Source organism: Leucopleurus acutus, assembly GCF_964270905.1.
Source record: "Leucopleurus acutus genome assembly, chromosome: 9".
Classification (NCBI taxonomy): domain Eukaryota; kingdom Metazoa; phylum Chordata; class Mammalia; order Artiodactyla; family Delphinidae; genus Leucopleurus; species Leucopleurus acutus.
In genome coordinates, this window is record NC_139144.1 from 79,480,818 (window position 1) to 79,500,582 (window position 19,765).

The 19,765-nt window shown below is 39.1% G+C and overlaps 1 protein-coding gene across 1 annotated transcript in view; it reads right to left on the bottom strand.

Moving 5' to 3' along the window:
* Positions 1–392: 392 nt before the first annotated feature.
* Positions 393–19,765, bottom strand: part of TSPAN12 (tetraspanin 12) — a 65,894-nt gene continuing 46,521 nt past the window's right edge. Inside the window, exons 8-9 of the mRNA XM_082845996.1 lie at positions 19,564–19,707; positions 393–1,989 (exon numbers count right to left, since the gene is read on the bottom strand). Of these exons, the coding sequence (XP_082702122.1) occupies positions 1,684–1,989; positions 19,564–19,707 (450 nt within the window). The 3' untranslated portion in view covers positions 393–1,683. The remainder of the gene's footprint in view (positions 1,990–19,563; positions 19,708–19,765) is intronic.

Here is a 19,765-nt window from a genome sequence, read left to right on the forward strand (position 1 = left end):
AACTTGAAATGTAACTGGGCACTTCTTGTCATTTCTCAGTGAAGGCACACACTCTTTTTCTTTTTTTTTTTTTTTTCCTGTACGCGGGCCTCTCACTGTTGTGGCCTCTCCCGTTGCGGAGCACAGGCTCACGGGCCTAGCCGCTCCGCGGCATGTAGGATCCTCCCAGGCCGGGGCACGAACCCGTGTCCCCTGCATCGGCAGGCAGACTCTCAACCACTGCGCCACCAGGGAAGCCCAAGGCACATACTCTTATAGATTACTTTTGGATTTTGGAAATAGTTATTATTACTTTATTCAATCATTTCTTCTCATATATTTCCCCTTGCTAATATTTTTGAACGGTGAAAGTGCTTACAATGTATAAAAATTAGACACAAATTTTTACTCTTTAGAAAATATTTATTGACACGTTTTAATTTTCTTTCCATTTTCTGAGAAATAAACATAATACACAAAATACAGTAAAATGCACTTTTCCCATTTCAAATAAATATAGTTTACTCTTATAAAAAATTTAATAATCTGTGTAATTCACCATAGTATCTTAATCAGTGAAATAAGGCAAAGAAAATCTCTAGCTAAATTGTCACTTATTTTTATGATTCTGTCAACTTTTTGCTGGGGAAAAGGAAAACTATTCTCTGTAGAATTATATTGAGACTTGGAGACTGCCACTTCTTGTTTGGAGAAAGCAAAGATAAGTTCCTTTACAAAGTGTTTAGTGTCAAAAAGAGTCTCAGTTTGGCAGAAAGATAATATCCAGGTCTTTGCTGAATGAACTAAGTTATATGTAAACTTTTTTGTTAATACTTCCTAGAGACCAGACTACATTCTGAATTATAATGATTCCTTTGTATCACTAGTCATTTTTCAAAATTAGTGGTTAAGTATTTAAATTAATAGTTATGTATGTAATATAAACCCAAGTAAGAATTTTAAAGCTCTATTAACAGGGAAGGTTAAAAACAATGCTTCTATAACAGGACGAATGTATCCATTTCACAATTGTTAGGCTTTAAGTTATAAGAACTGAAATCTACTGAATTATACAGACTTAACACAGACTCATATACACATATATCCCTGATCAGTTTAAGACAATGTTTAAGTTTGCTCTTGTAAGTAGTAAGAATATTTTTATTAACCAGCAAAAATCATGTTTAGGTAGTCACCAATCTTCAGAGTGTACTTATGTATAGCCTATTTACCCTCAAAAGAATATATCACCAAGTAATAAAAGTCATTAGTACTGTCTAACTTCCTATGTTAGCAGTTATTTGGAACTTTATATACTAGCAAGCTTATGGAAGTGAATCAAATTTACTGTAGCTCCAATCCCACAATAGCATGGCTCATTTACATGGATGCAGAAATGCTGGTCGAACTATGCCAAAGCATAAACCTCAAAGCATAACTGTGTCCAGTAAAAATCTTACACAGGCTATAAAGTGGGTATTAGATCAGTCCTCAGCATTATAAAGGGCATCAACTATTGTCCAGGTGGTGCCTTATAATATATATACTTTTCCCACTTTCTTCTAAAGGCTGGAACATTATGTGCTTGGGTATCCTTTTATGGCAACATTTTTATTTCTACACACTTCTGAAACAGTTAAGTGTGTGCTCAAAAAATTCACAAGTCCAATAAAATAAATTTGTGGTTTTCTTCTTTGACAGTCTTTATAATTCCTCCATCTCAAAGTGTGTGTTGAAGCTGTTTGCCATGGATGTGTGTTCAAAGATCCTTGACGGGCTTGGTTTCAACAGTTCCACTGAGTGACAAGGCAGGTGCTGATTGGTGTCATTCTTCAGGGCCGTCATTTGGTCTGTCCCAGGCTCCCTTCTATCATAGTAGAGAGCCCAGAGCAGAGTAATGGTGAGAATCATGGCCAGGATCTGTGTCACTCCAATGGAGATCCCCAGAAACCTGAGCACCTGCAGTTGTTTGGTTCCTCTCAAAAAAGAATACATCTTCTTCCCACAACCCTGTAAAAGAAATAACACAGTCAATGTTACTTTGGATGTGTTACAGTGGGTCAAAATAGTGAAAACAAGTCATCTGTATCAGTTAGTGGAACCAAACGACTTGAGTTATAAACTTGAAGACAGTGATTCTCAACAGGGAACCCCTATGAGCAGCTGGAGGAGAGATAGAGGTGTGCACTCTTTGAAAAGCCTGCCCATGTGATTCTGAAGAGTCTACTCCTTCTGCTGGCTTCCCCACAATCTGAAATTGAGACTGGTATAAAATACAACATCTAGAGCAGGGGTTGGCAAAACTCTTTTTGTTAAGGGCCAGACAGAAAATCGTTTAGGCTGTGCAGGTCACACGGTCTCTACTGCTATCAGTCGTCTCTGCCACTGTAACAGGACACAGCTATAGACAGTATGTAAATGGATGGATGTGCCTGGGTTCCAATGAAACTTCACAGATAAAAAGACAGTAGGCCAGATTTGGGGCTTAGGCCATATAGATGGATGACCCCCTGATACAGACTGATCTGAGATTTTTGAAAATAATGTGTCATTATTATTATTATTTGTATTCACTGTTTGATTATAGCTCATTTGGTCAGACATTTTTCCTTAAAGATCAACAATGTATCCCCAGTCTGTTGCTGAAACTTGCCAGTGAGTGGAAATCAATCTGTTGCCTTCCTCCTACTGCACATGTGTGCACACACTTCTGCCCACTGCCTGTAGCAGAAGTACACATGGGGGAATTTCTATCATGACACCAAGTTTTAATTCTACCAGGTAGGGGTTTGAAAGGTACCTTTAGCTCCCCTTCAGGCTAGAGACAGCTGACTTCAAAAGATTAGCAAGGTTTCTGTTTGTGCTTAGTTTTAACTACAAAGGCTAAGGAGTGCCTGTGGTAGATATAGAAGAGATTTCTGAAAGAAGAGGAGAGGAGGGGGAAAAAAGTTAAGAGAAAGAAGAGTCATGACCGAGGAAAATGGGGGGCAGGAGGAAGCAAAGAAAAGAAGGTAGAATGGGTCTAACAATTGTCATAAGTTACCTATTAGGTGATCAATGCATAGGCTACTTGCCCTGTCTCTAGTGAGCCCACAGCATAGAAAAGATAATTTACCCTTCAAAAGGGAAGCTGATTCTAAATTAAAGTGAAAAATCTAGAAAAAGTTAAAATTATAATAAAATTCACGAACTTTGAAGATTCTGAGATTTTTCTCTATTTGGATGATAACAAATTAGCCTGCCACAGTTTCATGGATGTTGCAGAAGACAGAGACAAAGGGCTTTATTACTTATAGCAATAGCAATAGCCAGGGTACATGCCAGTTCCTCAAGTCCCAAGGGCAACATGAAGAAGGCCAGATGATGCCTGCACACACAGAGGATTACATTATGGGAAAGGAACCCCAAGCTTAGGGAACCCTAATATTTTATAATGGGCAGTAAGTGCACCTGCCCCTCATATTGGAGAGAGACATTATCTTCATTATACTAGACAGTAAACAAACCTGCCCTCTTCTCTGAAGGGAGACACCGTCTATCTTCAAGGCTGTTTTCTATGCAAACACCCTTGAAAAGACAGTCCAGAACAAAGGCAGCCAGTGTCTCTACTTGTAAGACACACAGAAATGCAAGAGACCCATGGAAAATTATCTCCCAACAAGAACTCAACTTTTTGAAGCTTTTATTCTGAGTTTGGGATAAAAGCGACTCAGTGCTTACCCTGCTGAGGCAGTCACATGAATAAAAGGAAACTGATAATTATTAAAATAACTGCCTCCTTGTTTTATTCCCCAGATTCCATAAGTAACTAAATCAAGGAAAGCAAGACTATTGAATCAGTTGCTAATTTGTGCATTATACTGGAGGAGAGGAATGAATAATATGTAATTCTTAGATTTCCAAAGACACTGATCAGTAAGTGTACTCTCATAAGCCATTACTCTCAAGAAGTAAAAATCATGTAGAATTAGTCACAGACCCATTTCAATAACTACCATTTTTGGTATACTATGTAATGCAAATGAACAGCAAAACGTTAGCAAAGTTTCATCAATTTCACCCAAAAGGAAGTTAAAATATTTATAATTAATACTACTTAACACTGGTTTAATAAAATCACTTCTCTGGTCTTCATACCTATTTAATACACACACACGTGTGTGCATGGGTGCACGCGCACATGCGCATGTGCGCGCGCGCACACACACACACACACACACACACACACACACACACTGTGGGAAACCAAAATAGATGTCACAATCTCCGAAATTCAAATATTTTTCAAAGAGTTCCACTCAGGTAGTGTATCAGAGCCCATTCACTCTTATGCTTGTGTGTAATTCCAACAAGCATCCTTATAGGACACCATATAGATCATGACCTGTAGAGTCAGAACTGTGAATTCAGATCCCTCCTCTGCTACTTATAAACTATGTGACTTTGGGAATGTTACTTAATCTCTCTGTGCTTCAGTTTTCTCATCTGAAAGCATGAATGATAATAGTGCCTACCTGTTTGGGATGTTGGGAGAATTCAATGAACAAGCACATTTAAACATTTAGAATGTGATCTCACATATGGTAAGAGCTCAGTAGGAATCAGATGTAACTGGTACGTCAGCCCACAGAAGATTAGAAAGCACAAATTAAAAGAGATGCAAAATCTATGAAAAGCAGGTATTAATGGACAAGAAGGAGTACACCACCTTTTCAGAGTATAAAGTATCAAAAGTACAGCATTGTGTCACCACCGATTATTAATGAGACAGTCCTTGCCCACAAGAGCCAAGGTGGCGGTCACTGTTTCTCAAGACAGCGATGTAACTATCCAAAAAGATTTTTGCCACTGAGATGATGGATCATGAGCCTCGTCATGAAGCAGAGAAATCTTTAACATAGTTTGAAAAGAGACAACCAAAAATACTTAATTAAGAGGGTTTAGCTTCAGACATTTGGGAAATTAATTTATATTAACTTATCATTTAACATCATTGCTAAGTAATGCAGCACCAGATCATCAAATCCATCTTTAAAGAAATTGATATAAAATGGCTTTGCATTGTTTAGTTGATTCCTTAACTATGTTTTCAGTATTTATTACAAAGATGGTTCTTTAATGGATAAAGGATCAGCATGCGATACCAATATGTTGGTAATAATAATAAATTCCACAATTAAAGCTAAACTACTCATGAAATACATATGCTGATGATTCAACCCTGTGAAATGCTGTAAATCAATTATTGTTTGATTTCTACCTTTTCAGTAGTCCCTGGTGCTTAAATTTTACCCATATAGATCTTCCTATGGGTATAAGATCTCCCACCCCTTTAGACTAATTCACTCTAAGCTGAATGTGCAGAAAAGGTAATATTTTTTTTTAATCTGTGACTAAAACAAAGCAGAGATTGATAACTAAGCTACAGTCTACTGTGTTTCATATTTTGGCATCAGGTAAAGTCTCTTTCAATTTTATTTTAAACAATCACATTTACCCCAAAAAAAGGTACAGCAAATTATATCATCTAGGATGGTTTGGGAATGTGATATATTAGCTAACACCGAATGTTCTAGAGTGGGAGGGGAACTTGGAAGTCAATAACTCAACTTTCTAACTTGTAAAAATATGGCTAAAAAGCACTTCTACAGTGCCATCCACAAAACTGGCAGAGAATCGTCTCTGAATAGTCTCTCCCCTACATAAACAGTGAAAGCACTAGCAAAAATTGTAAGAATCAACTTTTTTAGAACTCTGGAAATTAACCAAACACTTGCAGCAATCTGGGGAGCGTTTGTTCAAGAAAAGCACCTGAACCTCAGTAAGAACAAAAAGCTTTGTGGCATTTTAATTTGCCTTATTCCCATCTCCCCTCCCCAGCTCTGCAGGAGCCTTGAAAACAAACAGCCTACGATTATGGTAAAAACCCGTGGTCTGGCAGCCACCAAAGGCAACAGAATAGGGTTGGAGCTCCTTCAAAGCCCCATTCTCAGAGAATTGTCATTATTTGTCCTATCTGGTGGTTCCCTGGAAGAGCTCACTTGCAAGGCTGTCTTTATTTGACTCGACTTGCAGCTCAACCAGGGCGACAGCCTTTTCCCCTGGGGATAGTTGTCAAAAGCATTTAGAGGTAACTGTTCAACACTGAGGCTGCCTGAGGTAGTGGATAACAGTTGCACACAATGGGCTAGTCAAAAGTTGAAAAGGAAAAACTGGAGAATGTGAAATCCATAGGGGGTTTGGCAGAGCTCTAACATATTTGTGGGGATCTAGAAAGTTACACATGTGAGTAGAGCTCTGCTCAAGCCCAGGGCTGTGCACAAGCTCAGGAAAGACCTAAAAAGGCCCTAAGATCTCACTTCTGGTTAACCTTGAGGCTCTGTACACCCTTGGCAAAGGCTGGGAGACTTACTGGTTCCAGGTATCTACAGGAAACTTCAGTTCATTCATTAAGTGACCACTAAGCTAAGTGAGCCAAGATTTCAGTGGCCACACAGGACAGCGAGTACAGACTTTACAGAGTTAGTTCAGAAAAGTAATTAATGAACAAACACAAACAACAAACTTTGGGGAGGGGGGAGAATCTGATTTCCAAAGTTGCCACATTGTATTATTTTAAATGTCCAGTTAACAACAAGAATTATAACACATGCAAAGAAACAAAAATGTATGGCGCGCACACACACACACACACACACACACACACACACACACACAAAAGCCATCCCAAAAAAAAAAGCTCTTCTAAAGAAAAGGACTCCCTGCTTCACTAGACAGCCCTTTCCACACGTGGACAACACTAATTCTTAACAAGCATTTCCCTGTTGAAAACTGTCTTCCTAATAAGGATGCAGTAGTCCTAATTCTGCTCTTGTGACTTGTTTTCCATAAGGTAGAGAGCCATATTTGAAGTGTCATCACTTTCCCTTTAACCACTCGCTTCCCTAGGCTAAATATTCCTATAGCTCTGTCATGTTTTCCAAATATAGACACTTCATCATCCTGATGATTTCTTTCTGGATGGTGTTGATTTTGTCAATGTTCCTTTGAAAATAAAACTGATTTCTAACTCTAAAAAACTAGAAAATGCAATGAAATATTAAGACAATCCAGGCTGTTGTGAATGGGTTTGGATGCCAGCGAAAAAAGCTTTTCAGTTCTACCAGAGGAGTGGACATGGGATTGTATCAATATTGCTCGGTCAGGACCTGGCCTCCTTAGAGATCACTGGGCCCGAAGATTGTCTCCCTGTTGAGGTGGGCAAGGGTCGTTTATTCAAAGCAAAGGTTCTAGTGAGACTCCTCAGTTTTTATAAATAAGTCAGTCTTATTACTTCCTCATTTAGTTTACAAAGATAACCCCCAAACAAGACAGAATTTTAGTATTTAGTTTAGTACTAAGTTTGTTATTGGAATTCATTCATTATATTTTATTATTCTCTATCAGGAACTCCTCAGAAAGAGGTGTTATCTACAGATGATTTAAAATAAATGAAATCAATTGATGTCTCTAGGTACTCTAAATTGTATCCAAATGTCATACCAGACCACCAAATTCTGCCACGCTGGAATGTATTAACCTGTGCCCCTGCATACTATTTCCCACTGAAGTGTATTTTAATGTTACTGAAGAACACCATAAGAAATTTCTCTACAAAATTTGTGAAAAATAATATTGAAGATATTTTCCTAGATAACTTAGAGTAGTAGATATAAAATCCCACTGGAAAAAAATACTTTTGGATTTTGCTCCCTTTGAAACATTAGAATACTTGCCCTCCAAACATTCAAATGATGCAGGTGATTAGGTGCCATTTCACCTGGGCTTTCAGAAAGCTCAGGGGCAAATACGAAAGTCAACCACAGTTACCCCATTTGCCTTCACATGAAGCATATCTAGCTACTCTTTCCTTCAACCTGACTTTCCATCGCTATTTATGTAGCTTTCCCTTCCAGTTTTATCAAGCTATAATTGACACACAGCACTGTATAAGTTTAGGGTGTACAGCATAATAATTTGATTTACATAGATCATGAAATGATTATCACAATAAGTTTAGTGAGCATCTATCATCTCATATAGATACAAAATAAAAGAAAAAGAGGAAACATCTTTTCCTGGTGATGAGAACCCTTAGGATTACTCTCTTCACAACTTTCATATATAGCACACAGCAGCGTTAATTATATTAATCACGTGGTACATTACATCCCTAGTACTTATTTATCTTATCCAATGCTACTTATTTGTATTATTCATCCATTGTATCCTTTTGTTGTAAGCTGCATTAAATCCTTTAATAAAAACAGATACAAAGTATAAATATACAAATAAAAGCACAAATCTCTCTACATGGCACACAATTTGATATTTCTTTGGTAACTTAGGAGGCATTGTAGAAACTTGCAGCATACTAGGTATCATGCTGAATTCCAATGAACTATTTACACAATTACTTAAAGTTAAGGATTAACTTTCCAAAAGAATATTCCTCTTCCTGAGAAGACAGTATTTTTCCAGATTTCTGTGTATAAAATAATTGTCTGCCTCAGCCACTCTTTAAATTCTTCGTAGAAGCAGCTCCAGGGTTTACTGTCCATTCTGCATCACCCTCTTTGAAGTAATTCAGTCTGAACACAAGTTGTGAGCGTATTCTGAGCCAGTCAAATAATCACGCATAAGGTTGACACTTTTTCAGTGTAAACTCGGAAGTTTTTGTTGAAAAGCAAGACACTAAGTCTAGAGAAGAAAAAATGGAAATATGTCTCTGTAATCTATTGTACTGTTCATAGATATTTAGTTGCATAAACAAACATTTCTGTTGAGTGGGTCAAAAGGGGAAATAGAAATGTTAGAGTTCAAAACTGCATTCCATTTCACAAAGGTTTTTTTATTCAAAATAGGAAGGAACAGAATTGCATTTATTTGCTTTTCTCAAAATAAAATACTCTGAGGTGATTTATCCTGAATATGTTTTCTTCCTAGATAAAGCCACATTAATAACCTCAGATAATTCAAAGGTATGAATAAGACAAGTTAGCTAGTCTACTTTACTTGCTGCAGTATTAAAATTCTGGTCGACTGTAAATAACAACACTACCTTTTTATCAGAGAAAAATCACTAAACCCCATATTTCCTGGAATCTATTTGAAGGCATGTCAGGATGCCTCATTTCACTTGAGGAAATTATACACTTGAAATTATTCTCTGATCTGTCTCCAAAATGAGTTTCTAAAATTAGAAGAACCCCCGTGGCTTTTCGGTACTCAATATTCACAAGCCACATCAAAAAATTAGGCAGACCTCTAATGTGCTTATGAAGATAAAGTATAAATAAGATCTAGGTGCCAATACATGCCAGTATTGATATTCCTGTTGTTGAGTTTTCATCATAAACATAACTCCCAAGTTTGAAATGACGTGTTAATTACCAGGTACAAATATATAATATTCAGACCTATTTATTTTAAAATTGAAAGCTGAGTGATAGCAGTTCATGAGTTCATGAGCTTTAAAGAGGTTGGAACAAAAGTTCTCCACTGATAATCATAAGCTCTGCAGGGAAATAAATCCTTCCTTAAAAAATAAAATTCAACAGCAAGTAATAAAATTTACTACAGGATTTTCTGTTCTCTTAAGAATAAAGTTAGCCAAACCCATACATAGGAAATGCAGTAGAAAAAGTCTTCATGTATCTCAAAAAACTCACATCTCATTTAATCCTCACAAGTTCCCCATTAGAGAAGCACAATCCTCAAGTTTAAATGACTGTGTTTATTGAACATTTGTCATTTTCACCAGATATGTGGTTATAAAGAAACTAGCTTCAGCAAACTCAGAAGGTGGTATTCTCCCTAGGGAGGTGAGGTCCAGGGGCAGGCATTCCCTGCCTCACTGAACAGAACATGTACAAAGCCCTCATCAGACGTCTCTCACTGGGCCCTTCTGCCCCCTAAATATTTGTCCTTAAGAAGTGGGAAGGTGTGAAAACAAGCAAAGTGGGAAACCACATGAAGTCCCCAAAACCCTGACCTAAATTCTACCTTCAACCAACACAAATAGGACTAGAAAATGAGTATTTTCCTGTATTACTAGCAAAATTCTGGGCAATTTGGTTAGTTAAAAATCTAATCATAGATCACTAATTTTTCTATTTACTCTAATAAATATGTTAACAAGTTCCTGTTATTGTCATTAGCTACCACCATGCATTGAAGATTTGTGTTTATGATGTGCCTAGTGGTTTGCTAAGGGTTTCTTAAGTAGCTCTATTTATTTTTATAAAACCATAATGAGGTAGGTACTATTATTATCTCATTTAATAGACAAGAAAATTGAGGTTTAGAAGTGAAAAAAAAATCTATAAACACTCAGCCTTCTCCTCACCATGTACTCCACATCTTGAAATTTTAGTGCCTAACTGAAGTATGGGCTTTGGAATCAAATAGATCTGAGTTTAGACACTTACTAGCTCTATGAAATTGGACTAGGTCACCGAGCCTCTTTGTGCCCCACATTTCTCATCTGTAAAATGGAAATAATAATACTGTACCTTCACAGAAATGTTTTAGGGCTGAAATGATGTAATGTATATAAAACGCTTGCTCACAGAGTTGTGTATGTGTCTCCTATTGGAAAAATCCAATGTGTACTTTTCAATCCCTAATTTACTTTAACTCTCAGCTATTACTGTAGTAGATACTACAAACCCGCACTATTCTAAGGGTTGTAAACATGCTAATTCACTCACCAAACAACTTGAGATGGGTACTCTGGTTATCCTCACTTTACAGGTAATAAAAATGAAGCACAGAGACGTTTAAAACTTGCCCCAGGTCACACAGCTAATAAGGAGTAGAGGGAAGGTTTAACCCAAAGAGTCTAGTTTTGGAACCTAGCCTTAACATCTGAACCACGTTTCCTCACTAAGGAAAACTCATTCTTAGAATCCTCTCCTTCTTTGACTTTCAGGACACTGCTTTCCATTTCTTCTCTACCTACAATAGGTGCCTTCTCCACTGCCCTTATGGGTTTCCATTTCCCAACTTCTGTCCTCTGCTGCATACCTTACACCATCTCTTTGTGTGGTCTTACCTCCTCCTGTGCATGTATTGCCTCATACACACTGATAACACCTGTAAACTGACAGTCCCCCCACCTGCTCTAGGCTGTTCTCTACTCTTCACGGTAGGTGGCATTTTCTAGGGGAACACAGCCTCCTAGCCAGAGACCACATTTCCCAGCTTCCCTTGCAGCTAAGCACAGACATGTGAGCCAAGAGAATGTGAGCAGAGGTGCTGAGGGCAGAGCTTCATGCACTGGACGTTCTCCTTCCTACTTCCTCCTCCTCCCAATTGACTGGAACTGGAGGAAAACAGGGGCAACTTTGGAAGACAGGTGTCATAAAAGGTGATGCTATCTCACCCCTGGGTCCCTGGGTGAACTTGTGCAGCAGGGCTGCCTGGCAGCCTGGACCAGCTGAGTGGTACATGAGAGAGAAATACGAGTCCTACCTCATCCAAGCCACTGTATCTGGAGTCAGCACTTTCCTAATTAGTGCACACAGATCCCAGATCTCTGGCTGAGTTCCGTCTCCTGAGCTTCATACTTCCTACTGGGTTTCTGCACATGGAGGACTTGACGGGAACCTTAAACCCAGCATTTTCAAAATGGAACTAATCAAATCCTATCACTCCCCTCAATGAACAGCTTTCTCATCTCTCTAGGGTCCAAGTCAATGTCAGGTGTCCTTGTCCTTGCACCTTCCCTGTCACTCACTCCCCACACCCACCCCAATCATCATTCAGTTCATTCTCCCTCTTAAATATCTTTCATATTCATCTCCTTGCCCTCCTCAGTGGCACACCTGAATTCCAGCCCTTACAATCCCTCACAGTGAATTACCTGCACAGTTTCCCACCTGATTTCCCCCCGTCAAGACCCAATTCTCACCTCAACTTCTGCTCCACAATGCCGACCTAATGATTTTTTTTTTTTTTTTTTTTTTTGCGGTACGCGGGCCTCTCACTGTTGTGGCCTCCCCCGTTGCGGAGCACAGGCTCCGGATGAGCAGGCTCAGTGGCCATGGCTCACGGGCTCAGCCGCTCCGCGGCATGTGGGATCTTCCCGGACCGGGGCACGAACCCGTGTTCCCTGCATCGGCAGGTGGACTCTCAACCACTGCGCCACCAGGGAAGCCCAACGACCTAATGATTTTTTAAGCACATATCTAAAGTTGTTACTTTGTGCAGTACTTTTTCAGGTCAAAATATTATAATGGCTTTCATATCAGTACCTTCTAAAGGCAAAGTTTGCAAGTCTCTACTAATAAAGCACAAGAGGAAAAGTTGCTTGAATACTGAATAGGTAACAGGAAGCTCACAACTGAACTATGTTGAGAAAGAGAATGAAAGAAAAGAAGAAGGCATTTGTATACCTGAAGCAAAACTGGCAGAATAGTTCAAGGCCTGATTAGATCAAGTGAAGCTTGAATATAAAAGGGATTCATCCCCCCTCCACCAAGACCAAACTTGTCCTACAGGGCTTCAGATGATAAAACAGATATCACCCCAAGTCCGAGTCAACCTGATCCCTGCCAGCAGTTACGGAGGAGATAATGAAGTCAGCAGAGAGGCACGAGGGAGGGTCTTTGCCTTTATACAAAAGAAAACTGAGAATGGAACTTCTTAGGTATATTCCATCTAAATAACCCCTGGGCTTGAAAGCTGCCTATGGTTCACTGTCTGGGCAGGAGATTCTTTGTGTGTTTATCTGAGAATGGAGCTTCATTATTAATAAATCAGAATCCCATGGCAACTCTGTTCTCAGTTTTACTTTCCTAACAATGTCTCAAATTTGTGAACCTGTTTGTCACTTCATTCGGCAACTACTCACAGACTTCAGGATAAAATGCATGCGTTAGCAAGATATACAGGGCTCTCCATGAGCCAGCGTCTGCCCTGTCCAGCCCTCCTCACGCCTGTGCTCCCACTGTGCTGTCTTGCTTCCAGCTCTAACTCTGCACCATTGCCTCTGCCTGAAATGCCCTTTTGGGCCCCATACCCCCCAAATGATTTCTGCAACTGGCTAACGCCTGCTCAGCTTTAAGACTGGAGGCCCAGTGAACTACTACCTGCTCTGTGGGCTCTCACTGCACATCTCAATCGCAAAGACAGTGGCAATGAAGGACTGCCCACCCAGTGTCAGGCTCCTTCCTGTGTCCCAATCAAGATCATCTCATTCCTACCTCTTCTTTTAGCCACTGATGTGAGGATCATTTCTATGCAGATGTGATCAACCTCACATCAGTGCAACTGGATGGTACCTGGCCAGGGGCCTAAGCTGTTACCTCTTGCTTCCTGCCTTGGGCTTCTCTTTCAACACTTGCCCCTAATTTTGTTTGTTTGGGGTGTGGAAATTTACTTGGTCCCAAGAAGAATCTCACTAGCAGCTTAAGAGCTGGATTCCCTGGGAGAAAAATAATCTATCCCACAACTAGGTAGAGATTGCCATAAGGCCACACCCCCATTTCCCCACCATGTCCTTTTGTACCCACTGTACTCTGCCATGTTTCTTCCTCTGGCTCAGAAGTGCTGAGATAATATTTCTATGTGTAGGATGTTGTGTGTGAAAATTATAAAATAAAAGTTGTTTCTATTAGTCAAAGCAGACATATAGTACTGACTCACCTTCCTAATTCTCACAAAGATGATGACAGGGGAAGAGTGTTAATAAAATGTGTTGAGAGCTGAGATACTTCTCCCCAAAACTGTACACGGATTATAAAACAAATACTGTTTGCCAAGGACAGCAGCGTGCAAAGGAGATGGGTGAGGAAGGACCTCCAATCTGGGTGAGGGCTGAATTCTTAACTCTCAGCTCACAGAAAGGTTGATACACAACTGAGAGAATAAAAACCTCAGACAAGCCATCCCACACGGTCACCATGAGCTGCCCCCAGCTTTAACCTGGGGGAGCACCCCTGCATGTCCATTTACTATCTGTGAGCATTGGAGACCTATACACACCATCACCATCTGGGTTCTTCATCTGGCAAGTCAGGACTCAGAAAGATCACATCCCCTTCACACTCACACCCCTGCCCTCTTCCATCTCTTTATTTGTATGTAGAAGTTTTCTGTTACTCAGAAAAGAAATAAACAACCTTCTAAAGAGGCAGAAATGGCGTGGAGCAAAATCATTTGCCGCAAAGGAAATTATTAAGAGTATTTGATATTCAAACCCAATACGCCATGGAACATACCAAGACTAAGCATCCAAAGAAAAAGGGTCCCAAAGGCACACAGCTTCGTAGAAACCATCTTTCTGTCCGGCCCTTACATAACCTCTGTGAATAACTATTCTGAAGAAGCAGTCAATCTCTTTTAACAGTAGTTCTTCTCCTAACTACAAAACAAAGAAATGTGGTTTTGGAAGCATATTTTACTTGACTCTCTCCCCCTTGGTTTTACATTTTGGGTTGGTCCATTTGAAGTAGGGCCTGTTGTGAGCTTGTTTACATCCATTTATTTTTCTTGAGGTGGCATTTCAGTTTCTTTGAGGAGGTGTTTTTTTCTTCATTTCCTATCTGAGAGCAAACACTGCAACTATTCCCTACAACTGTGGTTCTTCACACTTTTAGGTATGGAGCCCCAAGAAAAGCTGCTGAAAGCTATAGATCCTACTCACTGAAAAATGCATATAAAATATCAAAAACAATTTCAACAATACCACTTTTCTCTTGAAGCCCATCCAAGAACACAGGTCCATGGGCAAGGGGTTAGAAGTCCCTGTTCTACCAAAACTTTTTTTCTACCAGCCTTCTTTATTCTCTCTCTCGTCTTATTCTCCAATCAAGTCTAGAACTTCAGTAACTGGTATGATGGAAAACTCGGCAGGTGAAAGAAGGAAAAGACGCATCTCAGTCTTGTATTTTACCAACTTAAACTCTGAGTCTGAGGTTTTGCTGAAGCCAAGTCTCACACCCACTGTTTAGACAGTGTGGTTACACAAACAGTCCCAAATTGCAGGGTAGGAAGCAGTCAGGAATCGTTGGTCCAGGCCACCTCCAGGGGGGCTTCTACACTGCAGTTCCCTAGGCTAAAAAAATACTCTTCAATGGATCTTTGCATGGCTGGATCCTTCTCACGAACTGGTCTCAGTTCAAATGCCACCTCCTAAGACAGCCTGTTCCTAAACATCCTATCTTAAATAATTCCCTCACCAATAAAGCCATTCTTTAGCACATGACCCTGTTCAGAGTCTTCAAAGTGCTTACCGCCACCTGAAATGATTTTTTATTGCTGTTTTTTTCTTGTTAAATGTCTATATCCCTAACTAGAACATAAGTTATATTGGAGGAGAGTTTTTTGTCTGAAACATTTTCCACGGTATCTTCAGCGTTCACAATAGCACTTGGAACCCAGGAGGCACTCAAAACTGTTTGAATGAATGAATGGGATAGAACCAAATTGAGGGTCAGAGATAGTTTTATAGATTTTTAAATCTATACTTTTATACAAGATTTTATACAATCTATACTTTTATACAAGTGGATAGCTCATTATGGATATTTGAGGGGCTGTGTGCCAAACCCAACAATACCACTGATGGAAATGTTTTTAAAATGTGCGATTGTTGCTATATTTCCGCTCTGTCATTTTTCACAGATTTCAAATATGTCATAAAATATGACATATGGGTCAGGGACCATGCAGGCCACCAGATGGTTGAGAATGATTTATTTCCTTGATTTCAGACTACTGAAGAAAGACTACAGGAAGAAAGTCAGTTCTTATCTCTAAGCTTACAGAATATGAAAGATAAAAGGGACCTTGAAGTTCATCTAGTCCAGATTCACTCTTAATTTAAAAATCCATTCTACCCACCAATGACATAGTTATCTGATCTTGACTTTAATATTTTTAGTGATGAGACACTCACGACTTTACAAGAGAACCTTTCTCACAACTGGACGGATTTTGATGAGCAAGGTTTTCCGTCTATTGATTCAAAATTTCCTTCCTGTAACTTCTGGCCCTTGGAGCAACAATGAATAAGTCTAGTTCCTGTTCGGAATGATGAACTTTGAAGACCTCTAAAATATCTCCTTTCAGTACTTGCTACTTCAGAATAAATTTCCCAAATACCAACAGCTGTCCCTCACTTGTTCACCCTTTCAGACCCCTCATCTTTCAGGTGGATGATCTCTGGGCACACTGCAACGAGGAAACGTATGTTCTCCTGGGCAAAGTGGAATTAAGTCTTATTTTTAATGATGGATTTAATTGTACTTTTGCCATAAAGCTACTAAGTGATCCACTTTTGTAAGTCAGCTATGCATATAATTATGCACTATGTTACCAATCTCAGCATCTGTTATTAATTGTAAAATGCAAAAGCAGATTACTCTCATATAATAAACCTCTGTCTCTGCTGGAAGTTTGTCTAAAGAACATCTCGTCACTGATAATGTCAGCTTGCTTTTCAAAGTCTTTTGATGAAAATACGAGAAAACTTTTAAAATAATATGGGCCATCAATTTGCACCTGCACAATAGTGTGGTTTCTTTTAATCTTAAAATTCATGTCACAAGCAATTCTAGACATCCTGAAATTAAAGTGTCTCATTATGAATACTACTAGCAAAAGTGAATTGCATTTTTAAACAAAAGAATTTTATTAAATGTTTAATTGACTGCCTTTCAACTAAATAATAAAACTGAAGTGAATCTGTCCATACTCAGACTTTGTGGGAAGATATGGTAAATTCATTCATGTTTTGTCATTCTCAGGATCAATATTGGTTATAATCATGTTACCAGTGTTGATCACTAAAGAAAGTAGAAATTATTACATATGTAGCCCAATAATTCCCCATATTGACTTGCTACTCCTAAAAACTAACAAATGGATTAAGTTCACACTAGGAAAGTGGATAGGTTTCAATTCACATGTCAACACTTACATCTATACTGTAATCCTCTGGGGTATTTTGGTTTTGGATTTTTCTGCAAAATGGTTTATTATCCCAGGAGGAGGCTCTCCCTGGGGCTTACATCTTAATAAATAAATGTCTGTCTGTAATCATCTGTTTTTTAAAACCTAGTGGTAAGTTATGTATTTGAATATCCACAATTACATCTGCATCTAATATTATCTTAGAAATATTAAGCTTGATTTCCTGTTTTATGAAATCAATAGGACTTTAACTGGTGAACTTGTTAGGTGACCATCCCTACTACAGTCACCAACCAATATTTACCTTTCACTCAGAAAAAAAAATGTAACATAATCACTGAGAAACTCAGAGACACTGACTCAATAATTCTTCGTTTAATATACAATATCTTGTATATTCCTTTTCATTCAAAGCAAAATGCTACTAAGCATAATATGTTTAAAATGATAACATCCAGGGCTTCCCTGGTGGCGCAGTGGTTGGGAGTCCGCCTGCTGATGCAGGGGACACGGGTTCGTGCCCCGGTCCGGGAGGATCCCACATGCTGTGGAGCGGCTGGGCCCGTGAGCCATGGCTGCTGGGCCTGTGCGTCCGGAGCTTGTGCTCCGCAGCGGGAGAGGCCACAGCAGTGAGAGGCCCGCGTACCGGAAAAAAAAAAAAAAAAAAAAAAAAAATGATAACATCCAAACACAATACTTCCCAGTAGTGTGAGGCATGACTATAAGTATTTTGATTATCTTTTAAAGTAAACACCTGAGTTATTCAGTTGCTTCAACAATTCTTGTTATGAGATAAATTTCATCCCCTCTAAATTCATATGTTAAGTCCCTAATCTCCAGTACCTCAGAATGTGATCTTATTTGGAAATAGAATCCTTGCAGATATAATTAGTTAAGATGAGGTCATACCGGAGAAGGGTGGGCCCCTAGTCTAATACGACTGGTGTCCTTATGAAAAAGGGAAATTTGGAGACAGATGCCAACAGGGAGAATGGCATGTAAAGACAAGGGCAGAGATCTGGATGATGCTTCTACAAGCCAAGGAACACCAATGATTCCCAACAAACCGCCAGAAGCTGAGGCATAGATTCTTCCTCATACGCCTCAGAAGGAACCAACCTTGCTGACACCTTGATCTCAGACTTACAGCCTTTAGAACTGTGAGACAATAAATATCTGTTAAGTTACTCACTTTGTGGTACTTTCCTGCCCTAGAAAGACTAACACAATTCTGAATCTCTTAAAGATATTTGGCACTCCTCTTTGTGGCCTGCCTTCAGAGGCCAAAGCACTTCATTTTGGGTATCCTTAAATGTGGCAAAGGCTTGTCCTCTAAGATGAACTTTTTAGCAGTCAAAAGTTATTCATCTCTAAGACATGAATGAAATGAAACATTTGTGTGGGTAATCCAGCATCATTTTCAAATTCATTAATTTACACTATAAATTAATACAACTGATTTTCGAGCATCTCTACAACTGACTTTGGCAGACAGCCTAAAAGATGTTTTGAACAATGACAGTATTTCTAGGGAAAATCAGGTGTGTGTGTGTGTGTATTATATTATGAATGATATAAATTGTTACTTTATGTTAATATGATTTGTGGTACCCAGATACTTGACCGGTGATGTATCTGGGAAATGATCCCAGCCCATCAGCCTGAGCAGCTTCCCTTCCACCTGATTCACATTTAGAGCTTCCATTCTAGATCAAGACTACAATGAAGCCTTCTATAAAGATGGAACTGTCTTATATCTGTGTTGGCCTACACAGGAACTGCTAGTCCCAAGTGGCTGTTGAGCCCTTAAAATGTGGCTAGTGCAACTGAGGAAACGTAATTTTTATTTTATTTTATTTTAATTGAATAGCCAATAGCCACTTGTATCTATTGGCTACTATACTGGAATGGTGTAGTTCTAGATTTTAATTTGAAAATAGGATTTCTCTGCTAACAAAGTTTGAAAATCACCATTAAAGATGAAGGAATAGGAAAGCTTCTGCAACAAAGGAATAACAGATGATTCTGATGAATTCTCCTGGAAAACATAAATATGCAAGTTTCTTAGCCATTTGATAACTGACTTTAATCCCACTGAGCACCTAACTTCATTAAATCAGCTAAAACTAAATCACTGATATTAGCCAGCAGGGGGACCTGAAGAGTCGAGGACAGCATTTTCTCTGGAGAGTAGAAGGGTTTTTGGGGGTTTTTTGGGTTTTGGTTTTTTTGTCCATCCCCTGCCCCCATGTTTTAGCCTATATGGAAGCCCTAAATACACATTATGCTCAAGAACTACAAACCTTGTCTTCCCCAGTGTCCGGAGTTAGTCACACACTCTGCATGTCTGTTTTTAAAGCGCTCTTAGGAAGTGGCAATAGAGCTTGGTTCTAGACAATACAGTTCAAAATCCAATTAATTCTAAAACCTAGCCTTTCCAAATTTACTTTGTTAAAATGTGATTAGTATTCAGATTTTTATATTAACTTTTAGCTTTGTCTTCTTTCTCCACATTTCAGAGGAAAACAATTTTCGGGTCCCTCATATTTAGACAGAAGAGGAAAATTGCATTGGCATGTTGTTGATTCTTTACTTCCATGATAAGTTAACGACATATGGCCTTACCTCTTGATAAAGGTCACTGAGATCTTCCTGGTGGGCCTGTTTGGAACATCCTGGGAATTCCCTAACACAACAGGAATCTGGGGGCCAGTCCATTTCTGTCATTTCCAGCCAGTCGGTGAAATAGACAACTCCACAGCACTTGAACTGCAAAAGAATGACTGGTCAGGCTCAGAAACAACAAAAATATTTTCTTAACTTATGG